Source organism: Condylostylus longicornis, unplaced genomic scaffold (assembly GCF_029603195.1).
Source record: "Condylostylus longicornis isolate FDR11 unplaced genomic scaffold, ASM2960319v2 ptg000016l, whole genome shotgun sequence".
Classification (NCBI taxonomy): domain Eukaryota; kingdom Metazoa; phylum Arthropoda; class Insecta; order Diptera; family Dolichopodidae; genus Condylostylus; species Condylostylus longicornis.
This window is the reverse complement of record NW_026577985.1, coordinates 2,567,583-2,583,159: the sequence shown is the minus strand read 5'-3', so window position 1 is coordinate 2,583,159 and position 15,577 is coordinate 2,567,583. Positions and strand designations below refer to the sequence as shown.

General features: G+C 26.3%; 1 protein-coding gene across 3 annotated transcripts in view; it reads left to right on the top strand.

Moving 5' to 3' along the window:
• Positions 1–15,577, top strand: part of LOC129605857 (serine/threonine-protein phosphatase rdgC) — a 174,638-nt gene that overhangs the window by 50,208 nt on the left and 108,853 nt on the right. For all 3 annotated transcript variants that reach the window (XM_055515834.1, XM_055515835.1, XM_055515836.1), the window contains exon 2: positions 9,286–9,525. In XM_055515834.1, coding sequence (XP_055371809.1) covers positions 9,309–9,525 — 217 coding nt within the window. In that variant the 5' untranslated portion in view covers positions 9,286–9,308. The remainder of the gene's footprint in view (positions 1–9,285; positions 9,526–15,577) is intronic.

Here is a 15,577-nt window from a genome sequence, read left to right as displayed (position 1 = left end):
TAATTGTGCGGGATATCAAGAGAAAGATCTCAGTACGATCGAGAAGTTTGTGAACGGACTAGAATAAAGAAATAAGATAGGTTTCATTTGTTCCACGGCGGTTTACTATTAATAGATAACGTTGGAAGTTGTATAAAACCTTAAGTATTTCTTTGTATTAAATGTTTTATTTTAAAACTAAAAGTTTAACATATAAAAAATTTTATTTTCTTAAAGAAAAATTTGCTTTTATACACGAGAAAGTCGTTCCATTTTCGGGATCATGAAGCAACTCTTAATATTTCGGAAAAAGTTATTTGGAAAATTTTGCGGATTTTTAGGCATAATACATTAAAAAAATATTTAAAAAATAAGAGAAAACGAGAAAAAATAGATTTGACCATGTCAACTCTGTGATACCCATACGAAATTGTTATCCTATGCGAGTTAATGTGCCATAGCTGACTATGGGACAGACTAAATCAAGAAATTTCGACGATTTTTATCACACATAACAATCCTAATAATACACTTGTTGTCACGAAAGTTCTATGTTATAGCTCTAATAATTTCTGAGATAATGCCAAATAACTTTTAACAACTTTTAATGAATATATCTGCCATTTTACGATATTTTATTTCGCAACTGTTTTTAAGATATAACCAAAGACTTTTCAATTTTAATTGCAGCTACCAGAAGGAGCCAAGCAAATTCAATACTATAGCTTCTATATTTTCTGAAATACATATTGCCAAATAAATTTTTGAGTCGTATGGCTGCTACCCGAACCAGTACTTTGATCATATCAAAGTTTAATAGTTCTCTGGCATTTACTACATTTTTGAAAATTTGGTAAACTTAGTTTAACTAGTTTTTGGGTTATCGTTGGGACGGACAGACGGAAGGACATACAGTATTTTTATACGTTCGGTCATATGTTCATACGCGTGTAAAAATACTAATGCCTCATATATCTATCAGGTCACCAATCTCAGCGAGCAAACCAAAAATAAATTCCAAATTTATATAGAGTTTAAATGGAAGGGTTGTCGGAAATTATTTGTGTGAAGGAAATTGATCAATATTTTTAGCTCTACTGAGTTTACATAATTTTTGAAATTTAAAATTTAAATTTCAAAGAAAGTGGTTGGTAAATTCCATCTGACAAATGCTTTAAAAAAAGATTGGGAGTTTTAGCGCAGAAAAGGTTTTTTGTTGCCCAAATGGAAGGGTAATGAATTACAGCGTAAAGTTTTTGAATAAGAAATTGAATTTAAAAATAAATGAAAAAAAAAACAAAAAGATAATTATCATAATCTAGATGGCTTTTTGTTTATTTATACATTTTAAGAATTTCAACGTCAAAAATAGAACCAAACATTACAAAACTGGCATCTACCATGCAAGCACATTCATCGCACCATATTTAATATAAATATATTATTGATTTAATTTTTTAAATGTTTTCATTGATAATAAAATACAATAAATTTTTGTATTATTGGGATTTATACTTTTTAATTTTAAAAAAAATTAATTAAAATAATTCTTCAATAAAATACGCTTAATTTCTTACTTTTGTATTATTGTTTTTTTTATATACTTTTTAATTGGATTTTTTTAAAAAAAAAATTGGCCCGCCATATCTTGTAAATTTTACTTTTTGGCCCAAGTAAAAATATCTTTGGGCATCACTGACATAAAACATTAAGAATTGTTTTTGCCATTTTTTTGCGATTCAAAATTTCGAAAACTAATTTCAGCTTGGTGACCTGATAGATATATGTATATGGCATTTTTATTTCCATTTTGACATTTGCTCAAGCTTTAGGAACTTTACTTTTTTTTGATAAAATAATACAAAAATTTCCAGGAAAATAATTTCTCACCATTTTTCGCTGATTGCGTATTGTAAATGTTTTGAATGTACATATAATATATTTGTTCCCACCTATACAATGGTTTAATAAATTTTGCTTTTACTTTTTGTTCTACTTTACAAACAGCTTTTGAAATTAAATGATTATTGACATATGTTATGAACGAAATAAATGCGAAAGGGAAAAATATGAGAAAGTGTTTTCTAAGAATAAAAATGTTAAGGTTAAGAGTTTTTTATGTTTGATGATTAAATATTGAAAGTTGGAGTTCATTGTAAATTAACTAATTAGAGCATACAAAAAAATCAAAATTAAGAAGAACAGCAATTACGTTGCGTACAATAATTTACATTAAATGTAAGGAATGTTAATGTGTTAAGGGTGTATATAAAGAGTACTTTGGCTTAACAAACAAATGTAATCATTTTATCACATAAGAAATAAAAATTATACAATATAAAGTATAATTTTAATGAATTTGAAAGTTTCTTGTACTTTTCCAGTCGTAGTAGAGGCTCGAATTCACTGAGGCTTCTCATATTTAATCGATCCAAGTTCTGTAAAATATTGCAGGGTCCTTTGTTTGTTTTCCTCTTAAATAAAAGCAATTAAATTTTGTTATCGTAAATTGAATTTACTGGTGAACATTTTGGATATTCACTTTGGTTCCTAAATAAAAAATCGATGACCCATAACTAGACTACTATAAAAGATTTTAAGACTAATTTTTTTAAATTTCACACTTTCGACGAGTTTATTTCAAAGCTAATTTGATTTATTCTTAGTTTTTTTGACTGATTTTAGTCCTTTTTTGTATATAGGGATTCGAATAAATTTAAACCAATAAACAAAAAAAAAACAAAATAAAAGTGACATGAAATTCAAAGTCCTTAAAAGCAAAAATGGTAGAGACAAAACGTTATTAAACTGAATGATACCATAAAAAAATTTATTGATTTTTTTTAAGTGGTGTGGAAAGAAAAAATGAAATGAAAACAAAAGAAAATAAAGTTGGGTTAAATCAATGTTTTGTACTGTAGCACTTTTCCCTTCAACAAGTGAAAACATTGCTTTTAAATACAGAATATGTACACCTACCGCTCTATTAAAATTACTTTCATTCATACACGAAACTATTTCAAGGATTGCTTACATTTAAGATCAAAGATTTATGCAGTCTTTGAAATAAAGTAAAAAACAAATTTAAAGAGGCTTTGACATGATGCTCGATTTTAATGGTTAATTGCGTGATGGCATGGAATTTACCGTTAGCTTCTTGCATTTATAGAAATTTGGAAAAGTTTGCAGTTTCGGAAATATAATATGCCAAAAATTCGCATTTTACAAATTTCGAAAGGCGATAACTTGAGAAGGGGTCGAGGTTGAAAAAATTTTCTTCTAACGACATAAACTATTTATTTTGTGTCTAAAAGCTATTAAACTGTTAAACTTTTGCAACCTAGGGTCTAGAAGAAAAACGACATCAAAAATTTGGAAAAAACCGATTTTAGATAACAGTAAATTCTAACGGTCATTTTGTTTTTTTTGAAGTTCAAATATTGTATGTAGGGGCAGAAGAAGTCAGCCACTGCTTTTCTGGGTTTGCAAAATTTGAAAAATGCTTATGGTCATGCTTGTTCCTGCAACAAATAATTAAAAAAATAATATCATTTTTAGGGTTTTTTGGGGGCATAACTTTTAAAGGGGGCAGATAGATAAAAATTTTGTTCTACGGAAATAATTTCAGCTTTCTTGTGAAGGGTGTAGAAGTTTTGTAAACATATCCACGGACGGGCGGACGGACGGATGGACTTTTTTTCAAAAATTTTTTGAAAAAGGGCAAAAAAGCAGAAAAACAAATATAACCATAAAATTTATTGATTAGTAAAAATCTCTGTCAGAAAAATGTAAAACATATTTTTTTAATAACGCCTTTTCCTTTCTTTTTAGTCCTAGATAGTCAATGAACTCTTAAATTGGTTTTAAAAAGTTTCATGATAAAAAAAAGATTATCTTAATTTATTTGATTTTTTTAGATCAAAAAAAGGAATGAGATAAAAAAATTAAAAGAGCAGTTATGATTAAAATCTTCATTTTAACTTTCAGCGGAAGAACTTTCAAAAGAATGCCCTTTTGATTAATTCATGTCGCTCCCTTTTAAATGAAATATAATATGAACGTAACGAAAACTAGATCATTGGTACAACTTATAAGAAATGTGTATATATAAATATATGTGCACTAAATTTTTTAAAACTCATTTAAAATTGAAATACAATGTATATTTGGTTCATACCAGATAAGTGATTTACTATAGAGAGTGCAAGACAAAGTAAAAGCTCACCGCAAGAAACTCTTAGGATTCCCTGACAACTTCTTAGCCTGGATATAGTCATATCTCTCTTGTAGGACTTACAGCGTCCTCTTTTGTTCAGCAATTTTTTCGCCTCTTTCGTGTAATTCTGGTGTACCCCAGGGTAGTCACTTAGGTCCACTGCTGTTCATAATTTTAATTAATTATGTCGTTTCCATGTTAACGGACAGTGAGGTATTAATGTATGCTAATGACATCAAAATTTTCAAAAAAATAAGCTCTTCAAATGATGCGATGTATCTTTAGAATGATCTTAACCGCTTCTATGGTTTTCAAGTAATAACCTAAAAATCAATGTAAGTTGTGCACAAATGTGCTCCAAATGAAATGTGCACAAAAATGCTACTCTAGGCAAAAACGGCCACTTTTTACAAACTATACTTTGAATGACCAAGCTCTTAGTCCAGTTGATTCAATAATGGACCTGGATGTTTGCTTCGATAGCAAGTTATCATTCATAAACCACTACAATCATATCATATGCAGATTAAGCTCGATGTTAGGTTTCATTAAACACTGGTCAAAGGAGTTTAATGATCTTTATATCTTAAAATCGCTCTATACATGCCTGGTCCGTCCTCATTTTGAATATGCTTCACAAGTATGGTCGCCCTATTACGATATAAATATTAATAGGATTGATTATTTGAGGTTCGCACTGCTCCTTCCCCCTTGGGAAGACCCCATCATTCTTCCACCTTATGAACACAGGCTTAAAATAATTGACCTAGCCACACTGGGCAAAAGACGTGATGTTGCAGATTCGTTATTAATTTTTCAGCTTATGATCACTGACCTATTCTCTCTCGACATTTTAAATAAAATTGTGATTAACTCTAACTTTAGGTCGCGTTCCCCTGATCTTTTCATAGGACCAATTATGGGAAACACGAACCTGCGTTTAGGTTGTTTTGTTTGTTGCATAAACGCAGAATGCTGCGTTTATGCAACAAACAAAAACACAGACTTTTCACTGAAGAAAGACACGATGAAAAAGCTTCTATTTACTTATAGTTAAGTATAACCCTTTTCTTTATTTTAACAAATTCTTGTTTTAGTTTTTCATTATTTATACTCATATTTAATGGGGTACTAATACCAATAAGTCTTATTTTGTATAATTTTTTAAATTTAATTTTTAAGTCGAAAATTTGTTCTGTCTGAAAAATATGTATCAGGATATGCATTCTTTAATTTTAAGTTATGTAAAATTTTTAAGCTAAAGATAAATAAATAAATAAATAAAAAAATAAATAAATTTGATTATGAGTATAACATAAAAATAGCACGGCATACAAACCGGTACGAGTACATAATGAATATTATGATTGCTTGCTAATTGAAAATCTTAATATCTCGTATGTTATATTCGGTATATGGGTGTTTTTGTATATAATTTACGTTATAACCAATATATACATAATATGTATATGCATATTTCATACATACGTTACTTTTGTAAATATTTATATGTTTCGTTAAACCGAAAGCTAATTAAATATTTACATTAATAATTTTGGTTTATATATCAATTACAAAAAACAATTATTAAAATGAATAAAATGCAAAAATAAAATAAAAAGATACGAAAATATTAATTTTCAATTCATGAAATTAAGGCTCCAAGGACCGCGCCTTTGCGTCATATTGAATTATGTAGAATGTTTATATATACATATGTGTATAGTTATTATTTTATATGAGATGGAATAATTAATTTCTATAATTAATTTCTGTCATACATTTTTTAAATAAAAATTTTTACACTCTTCTTATCTGAAAACAGTCTATTAATTTGATTTTTTTATTTTCTTGTTTAGTTTAATGAATATTTGTGTTCTATAAAGATGTTTTCATAATTAGTTACACATATAACTCATGTTATGTAAATACCTGTGTATGCATAATAATTGAAAGGATATCGAACAAAAATATAAAAATATAGAAATACAAAATAAAAAATTCGCTTCTGAATTTTTTATATGAAAATCCTAGTAAATGAGTTTTTTGGAATATAATTTATAGGTCGTTTATTGATTTTTGTATAAATAGAAAATAAGTATTTCATTAGCTCCCGTCCAAACTTTCATACACAAGTTTAGATCATCTTGAAAAAAATCTTATAGGTTAATCTCTATATTCCCTTAGCAGTATTGCTCTATTACAACTTAATTCATTTTACATTATATATACATATATCTTCATATATACACATATAAAAAAATTCTTTTTTAATAATTCAGGAAAAGAGAGAAGAACGTTATGGGATCTTTTTTGTAATTCATTACAGTTTTAAAGAAAAATAGTAATTAGCAAGTTTCTTTTTCCATTTTTATTTTTCTTGTTGGGTACTCTTTCTTAGTTGTTTGTTAGCATTTATTTCAGTACAAAAGCCATTATCCTTTCTTAGAATTTCGAAAATAACAATTACAACTATAGTACAATAAAAGTTTTTTCATTTAAAAACATTTTCTTTACATTATCATTTTAATAGGAACACACATACAAATACTTAAATATATTTTAGATTATATTATGCATATAGTAGTTTACGTAAATAAACTAAATAAATTTAAGATCTTAAGTACAATGACCAAATAATTGGTTTTTATTTTATTAAACAACTTATTTGAAATCGTTGTCTGTTTGTACATTCTTTAATGTGAAAGAAATATACATAACTGCTGTAAATATGTGTGCAAACTAGAATTTATTCGTTTTTAGATGGAATGGAAAAATTATTACCTAAATCTATCTTTAAAAATTTTTATTTTACCTCGCAATACTTTTAATAGTTGAAAAATTAGTTTTTCTTTTTTTTTTATAATATGACACAAAATGTCGTTACCCATTATTTACTTTTACCTTTTCTGTCATTTTCTTAGTTTTTAGCACTTTTCCAAATATTTTTTAAAAAAAGTGCTTATTAGTTTCACTCTGTTCGTCCGTCCGTCCGTCAATCAGTCCGTCCGTCTGTGGACACTTTTTTTGTTTACAAAACTTCTACACCCTTGAAGATAGAAAGCTGAAATTGAATATGTATATAGATCTTTACTAGAAATTTATTTCCGTTGAACAAAATGTTTACCTATCTCCCCCCCTCTAGAAGTTATACCCCCCTAAAACCCTAAAAATGGCCTTTTTTAACTATTCGTTGCAATGAAACTATAAGCATTTTTGAAATTTTTCAAACGCAAAAAGGCAGTGGCTTGCTTCCCCTAGCGCGGTATACTATAGTTAAACTTTCTAAAAACAAAATGGCCGTCCAAATTTACCGTTATCTAAAGTCCTTTTTTTCCAAATTTTTGCTTTCGTTTTTCTTATAAACCGCAGCCTGTAGAAGCTTGAAATTTAAGGGACTTTTAGATATTGACAAATAGTTCATTTCGTTAAAAGAAAATTTTTTTCCATCTCCACCCCCTCTCAAGTTATCGCCTCTTGAAATTTGTAAAATTTGAATTTTTGACACCTTATATTTCCGAAACCGCAAGCTTTTTCAAATTTCTATAAACGCAAAAAGTAAACGGTAAATTCCATGACATTAAAAAATATAATTATTTTTCTTAATTCACATAATTAAACCTTACAATCGAGCATTATGTTAACCCCACTTTATATTAATTTTTGCTTTATTTCAAAGACTGCCTATATGTGTCATCCTAAATATATGCAATCCTAGAAATAGTTTCGTATTTGAATAAAAATAATTTTAATAGTGTAATAGGTATACATAGACTGTATTAAAAAGCAGAATTTTCACTTGTTAAAGGGAAAAGTGCTACAAAACAAACCATTGGTTTTTATTTATTTCATTTTCTTTGACTCGCCTTTTTAGTCATCACTAATTAATATTGGCAAGAAAATTTGTTGTTTTGCAGAGTTCTATGATCTAACTAAAATAGGGTTTGAAAAAAGGTTGTTGTGGCTGTTTTTCTTAAAACTATTACAATAATTGTAAATTTACAATAATTGTAATTTTGTTTAAAAGTGAATATATTGTGCGTTGATTATTTTATGTGAGAATCTGCAAAAACTTATTATAAGATTTTTAATTAATTTAATTTTTTATGAAATTTAACAAAATTTAAAAATTTCTCAATTTGTGACAGATTCAATTTTATGTTTGAATTTCAATGTGCATTTGCTATTTAATACTTATTAAGTACGTAATAAATTTGTAGGGATTCTTTTATTAAAATACAGTTTGGCAAATTTCTTTTATAATAAATATAAAATACTATTTCATATTACATTGACACTGTCTACTATAGTTCTTTTGTCTAAGACTTTTTATCGTATTTTATTTTAAATTGAATTGTGAAGTAACACGACATAAATTTACCAAGTATCACATTTCAAAAAGTTTAGTAAAAGCTATTGACTTTGTGCACTTTTCCGAAATACGTAAATAAAAGTAAATTGGGTATCGAAAAAATCAAGCACGTTTTTCTTATACATATCATATAAATGTTGTCAGATATAACCAATTAAATAAGCTAGCATTCATTTTCAGTAAAAAAACGCTAGTTATTAAGTTTTTTTCCCAAAATGCAGCATAAAAATACTATGTTTTTATGATTTAGTGACGTTTTTTAAAAATTAACATTTGCACGGAACTTTAAATTGAAATATTTAAACAAACGTCAAAATATGTATTAATATTGTAAACATTGTATTCCAAAATGTGTCAAAAGCTTTAGTAGTTTTGACAGCTCTGAGACGGTACTACAACCGTATGGAAACTGTACTTAAACTTTTTATAAGGCATTATTGAAGTCACGGAAGTTATAAGCCACTGTCTATTCAAGATACCAATATCCAAATAATAATTGAATAAGTCCTTTCTTTATCTAATTAATTACAAATATATTGTATGCAAAAATTTTATAACAAAAAAGAAATATTTCACAAGACTGAAAAGGTTGTCTAGCAATATTTTGATAGATTATAGAAAACATAGACTTAAACTTAAGCTATAAACTTTTATTACACGTATATAATGCAAAAGAATAAAATGGAATAAAATAAAAAAAATTATTTTGTAATTTCAGTTCGACATTTTTAAATACTTGAAATGTTACGTAGCTGTGTATGTTTTCGTCGTAATAAGCGACGTAGTTCAAGTTTTGAGGATTCATCATCATGCCGCTCCTCAGAAATCGAAAGGGGTGGTGGCGGAAGCGACACAGCATATCATAACAGTAATTTATTTCAACTTTTTCGTTCAAAAGGTTGGTATCATCAGTGGCGAAAAACCGGTCGTGGTATGAGTATGACTAAAATTGAAAGAAGTAAGTATTAAAAAAAAAATAAATATAAAACAAATATGTATAGGAAAAAAGTTCAAGAATTTTTCAAAATATAAGGTGTTATATGTATAAGTATTATATATTTTTTAATTATGTGTTTACATTTTGTGGGGTGATTGACAAAAAAATAAATTTAAAAATTATTTTTAAATATAAATAAAATCAGCGAATTTGTGCGTGAATGTGTGTGTTATTTTAAATAAAAAAAATGGAGATTTATAAAATGAATTTTATAGTGTCCAAAAATTTTTAGAACAATTTAAAATTTTTAAGCTTACTATTAAAAAAAGTTGTTGGAGTACTGAGTAAATTGCATTTAAAAAAAATTGCTAATAATTTTCAAAAATTAAAAACAACTCTACAGTTGAAAATATTTCATTATTATCTTTGAAAATTTATTTGGTTTTAATTGACATAAGATTTTTGTAATTTTCAAGTGTTTTTTTTCTGAGTCATATTAAATGTATTTTTTATCCACGTGTTTTGAATTATTGATTGTAACAAAAGTATAACACAAAACAACATAACCCCATTTCAACACAGATCTATACAAAACAAATACAATGAAGATATATATATGTAAGTGAGAATTTAACTGTTAAAAAACTTATTTAAAATGAATACACAATATTCATATTATAATTTATATTATATTTTAAAACGCATTGAAGAAATATTTTATATATTTCATTGAAAATTACCCAGAGATACTAAAACTCTTGAAGGAAATTTTAAAGTTAAAGTTTCTAAAAAATAGTTAACATAATAGTTAAAATAGTTAACTTTGATATTTAAATTTGAATAAAAAAATATCATATTTTTCTTAAAAAATCTGAAAAAAGTCAAATATAAGTAAAATTGCGTGCTGTTAGGATAATTAGTAGTCCACATTAATTTATCTCTACTTTAGTTACAATAGACACTTCTATTTTCACTTTAAAGGAGCTTAATTCGAAAGGCAGGTGGTGTATGTAAAAATGTTATTCTAGAGTAATTACATTTCCACCGGGGTTACAAATACACCCTATATTGTGTCTGTTCATGTTAAAAGGTGTAGAAGTTCGGTAAATACACGGCATAATTTTTTTTATAATATTTTGGAATATTTAATTTAAAATAAAAAAACTGGGAGAAAAAAACTAGCTTCCTAGAAAGTTGCCACATCAAAAACGAACAAGACACTTTATTAAATTATGAAAGTATGAAAAAGTGGTGACATCGGTCATAAATTGGTTCAGTATTTTATACCGTTGACATATAAAACTAGTTGAAAGAAAATGTTCAACTTAAAAGTCTAAAAAATAAATTTAATTTTTTTGTTGTTTGTCTTAAAAATATTTATGAAATTTCATGTGCTAATTATATTTGAAATTTTGTTAATATTTTTTGAATGTATTTTAGCTTAAAAAAGAAAATTGGATTTTAATTAATTCGTCCCTGTCTCTCAGTTTTGTTTTTTAAAAAGTCATAAATAATTTTTTATAATTAAAAGAAAATCATTCCTATTTCATATTTAACAATTTTATGAAATTAATTTTGTATTTGAGGTAAAAAATACAAAATAACACTTTGTTCAACAATGATGCATTTATTTTATTGTTTCCTTGAATGAAATACTTTTAAATTAACAAATCATTTTTGTATCAATTATTTTGGCATGACAACATTCGGCAATTAAATGTCAATATATGTATGTACTTTGGAGAATACAAAAAAATTGGTCAAAATTAGGAATTAAAATAAAAGTTTTAAGAGATTTTTTTGTCAAGATGAAATTTTAATTTTTAAAATAGTTCTGATAAATATGTTAATGGCTTCAAAGAGAAAAATAAAAAAAAAGGTTTTAATATTCTAAACTGTGTATTTTATTTTGAAAACGCAAACACACACAAAAACACATAATACACTAAAAAAAACCTATATCTAAAGTGTTTATAAACCTTTTCAAAGGTCATATTTTTGCTTCGAAAATAAAATACAGCAATCCATCAATATACACCGTGTTGGGCCGAAACCAAAAACGTATATCGAAAACTCAGAGCCGACGTATATCGAGGGACAGCTTATATAAAATAAACATATTTTTTAATGCTTCTTATAATCAAACGGACTATAATTATTTCAGTTATATGGATAAAATAAAGGCTAAAAGAGATATAATGCATATCAATTTCGTAAATAGCCCAATTTTGATATATAAATGTTGTAATAAAGATAAAATTATAGCTATTTTATGTATTAAAATATGAAATAAGGTGTACACTTTGAGATACACTTTTATATTTAAAAACGATCTTATTGTGGTCCATTCAGAAATATTTTTTTATCTAACTAGATAATTTATTTTCATAAACGGCTCAAAAGTTCAACTAATTTGAAAACTTTATATTTTTAAAACTGCTATGAATTATATTCAAATTAAAAATAAAGTGGTAGGAAATACATTTATTTCAAAACTAGGTATAAAGTGTGGTTGTCGGATATAGTTTGTGTTTGTTCTGATTATAAAAAATATCTAATTTAGATACAATTTTTCTCAGTGTACGAATTAGTTTGCGTTAGGGTACAGGTTGTGTTTCTTTTGTTTTCTCGCATATTGAAAATTTTTAATTTATTATTTATCGCAATAATTTCAATACAAATATATTACGATTAACAGAGTCCATGTTGAAATAAGCAAAGTAGAATATACATATGTATATAGAATAAAATTGTATAGATTTTCATTTGTAGTATATTTTTGAAAATAGTCAGAATGTAGGGAATTATTTCCATTTACCTACGAGAATTTGATTGCATACGGTTTTACATATTTCATATTGTACGTTGTAATTTCTCCTCATTTTGAATATTGTGCATAAAAACCTACATATATAAGCCTGAATAAATTTATTTTATAAATAGTATTATGTTCCTTTTTTATAATCGCTTCCATTTAAGTAGAAATAGCTTGGACTTTCAGAATATAATAACCATCTTATAAAATATTTTTTTGTGTTTTTGTATTCGAAGTGTTGAAGTTTCAACTATATTTTAGTTAATCTCCTGAAAAAATCGTTAATGAAAAAAAAAAACAAAATATCTATATGATTACAATTTATTGTTTCGAATATAGCGTAAAGAATTAGTATATTAAATAAATTATATTTATAAGCAATAAATACCATTTTAAAATTTTCTTCTATAAAAAATGAATACGTTTTTAAGTATGTCTACTCAGAAATATTTTTCAGTACAGGTAACATATTTCAGTTTCGTCAAGGTCAGCGAAGTTTTTTATGACATTTGATTATGTTAACTAATTTTAAATAAATTCGAGATTATCAGAGTTGTATTTAAGATATATTTGAAAATTGTATTGTCCTACCAATTAAGAAAGAGAGAGAGATTTAAAATTCCAAAGGAATACGCTTATTACTGTCTTAAACATGTTATGCAAAGTAAGCACTGTGAAGATCTTGATTTCTTTTATATTTGACCTGGGTCATACACGATAGATAAATTTTTAAAAATTATTTATTTTGTTATGCAGCCATGCCGAGAAGTTTTTATAAGGGAATTAAACTGAAAAATAACTTTGTATAACAATTTTAAAAACTTAGCTATATAATGCATATAAGTATCAATTAATTTTTATTTCAATAAACAATATGATATCAGTTCAATTTTACAAAATGTAAGTAATAAACAATAAAAAACACATCAAACCTGCACTTTGGCAATCTGAGTTTAAAAATTTGTTTTTGAAATATCTAGAGTTATAGCTTTCATTGTTAAATGTAATAACTCGAACCTGTTAAACCACTCATCAGAAACTTCTCGGATATCATGTGTGACCTATAAGTGAAGACAAGACTGCCAAGTTTCATGGATCTAACTTTAGTATTTTTCCAAATATTCAAAATTTTCTTTTGCAGTTGTATGGCAGCTACCCGAATCTGTTAAGTCCTTCCACCAAAAGTTCAAGGATATATGTGGCCTATAATTGGACATGCGATTGACAAATTTCGTGAATCTAACTCTATTATTTTTTTGAATATTTTATATTAGCTCTTGGAGCTTCATGGTAGTAGCCCGAACCTGTCAAGCCATTCCACCAAAATTTCAGGGTTACATCTGTTCTAAAATTGGATACACGACTGTCGAGTTTCATGAATCTAGCTTTAATCCATGAAGCTACCGGACTAGTGCAGCCATTCCATTAAAATTTTCAGAATATATGTAGAACGTAATTCGACACACCTTTACATAATTTGATATTAATAAAAGTTTGGTGTCGATTGCATTATTTGCTTTTTAGTTATCGTGCGTATAGTTTTTTAGGACGGACGGTTATGTCTAAATCCACGCAGAATTTTCCCCTGAGCCGGAATATATATCCATATCCATACCAGAGACAACTTTTTCAAGTAGTTACAAACTCCATACCAAAGTGAATAAACTCTTCCCGAAGGTGCAGGGTATGAAAAGAAAACACGAATTTTACGAAGCTTGAAACAAACTATATTTCTACACCAGCACTTGCATTATTGTAGAAAATTTAGGCTTTTATTAAAACAACTACAAGTGATAAATATAGTTTGTTTACTTAATTAATTCTTTCTAAAAATTTATACATAAAAAAATTTTTAAATTTTTTTCTTCAAAATTTTTTAATTAATAGAATAAAATGTTCAATACCAGACGTGCCAATAATATTAAAGATTACTGCATACTTTTCGGACAAAAAAACAAAAATTTATGTAAATAAATTTTTGTTTTTTTAATAATAACGAATCGAATAATAGGTGAGTTAAGATTACATATTTTGTAGTCACTTGAAAATTGTTAAATAACAACGGATCACGTCAAGTGAAGCCGTTAGCAGAATGGGGGTGTATTTTATTTCTTAATTTCTATAAAAATCCCGAAAGTTTCCAGTTTTGGAAACATAAGATTTTAATAACTGAATTTTGACTAATTTTAACCCCATAGCTTCCAAGGGAGAAATATTTGGGGTGGTAGGTAGAAATTTTCTTCATACAAAATATAATTTTCTCGTAAAAATCTATTTGTACATACATACATACATAATATATAAAATTTCTAATTGTTATTTAAAAAGTGTAGAAATTTTTTAAGAACTGACAATGAAAATGAAACTAAGGAATTATTTTTCAAACATAGATATGTATGTATTTTGAATATTTTAGTTTTTCATAATTTTTCATGTATTATTTTTCTTTTAACTCCGAGCGAGTATTTACAAGAATGTCCACTGTACACTAGAAGCAAATTTTTTTAAGTACAAAATTCTTTTTTATATTAAATGAATGGATATTAATTTGTTAGATGAGGATGTGTATGTATATCCATATACACACATGCGATTCCATATACACACATACATACGTATTTCTTATACATTTTTCAATATTTTGATGTTTACATCACTTTTGAATTTTATATGATGTCATTTAAAATGTCAGGTAGTTTTTACGATAAAAATTATAGATTGTTTGTTTCAGTTAACGTAGGTATGTATGTAACTTTTTTTGCAATTTGTTATTCTATCATTCATTTAATTCATTTAGTTGTTTTCTAAAGTTATTTACAGACTTTCTTTTAAAACAATAGTGAAAAAAGCAGAAAAAAAAACTAATTTAATTTTTCATTTGCTGTCTTCTATTACGAAAACATGTAATTATACACTGCTGGTATATGTATATAGATATTATGTACTATGTACATATAGTACATACATAATAATAGCAAATTTTTCAATGAAAATATAAAATGAGAATTTTTTTTATTTAGAAGTGTAAAAATGTTTAATTTCTTGCTTTTCTCCTCTTTTATTTTTTTACTTATATTTTGGAATAAAATGTAAAACTAAATGTTGCAATAATACAAAAAGTTTTATAATTATTCATTTTTTCTTTAAATTTCGATATTGCGCGGTTTCAATTTTTTCACTAATTTCTCCGTTTTTAACTGAGTTTTTTTTAGTTCATTAATTAATATTGGTTCATTCGGAAATTTATTTCAGCAAAAC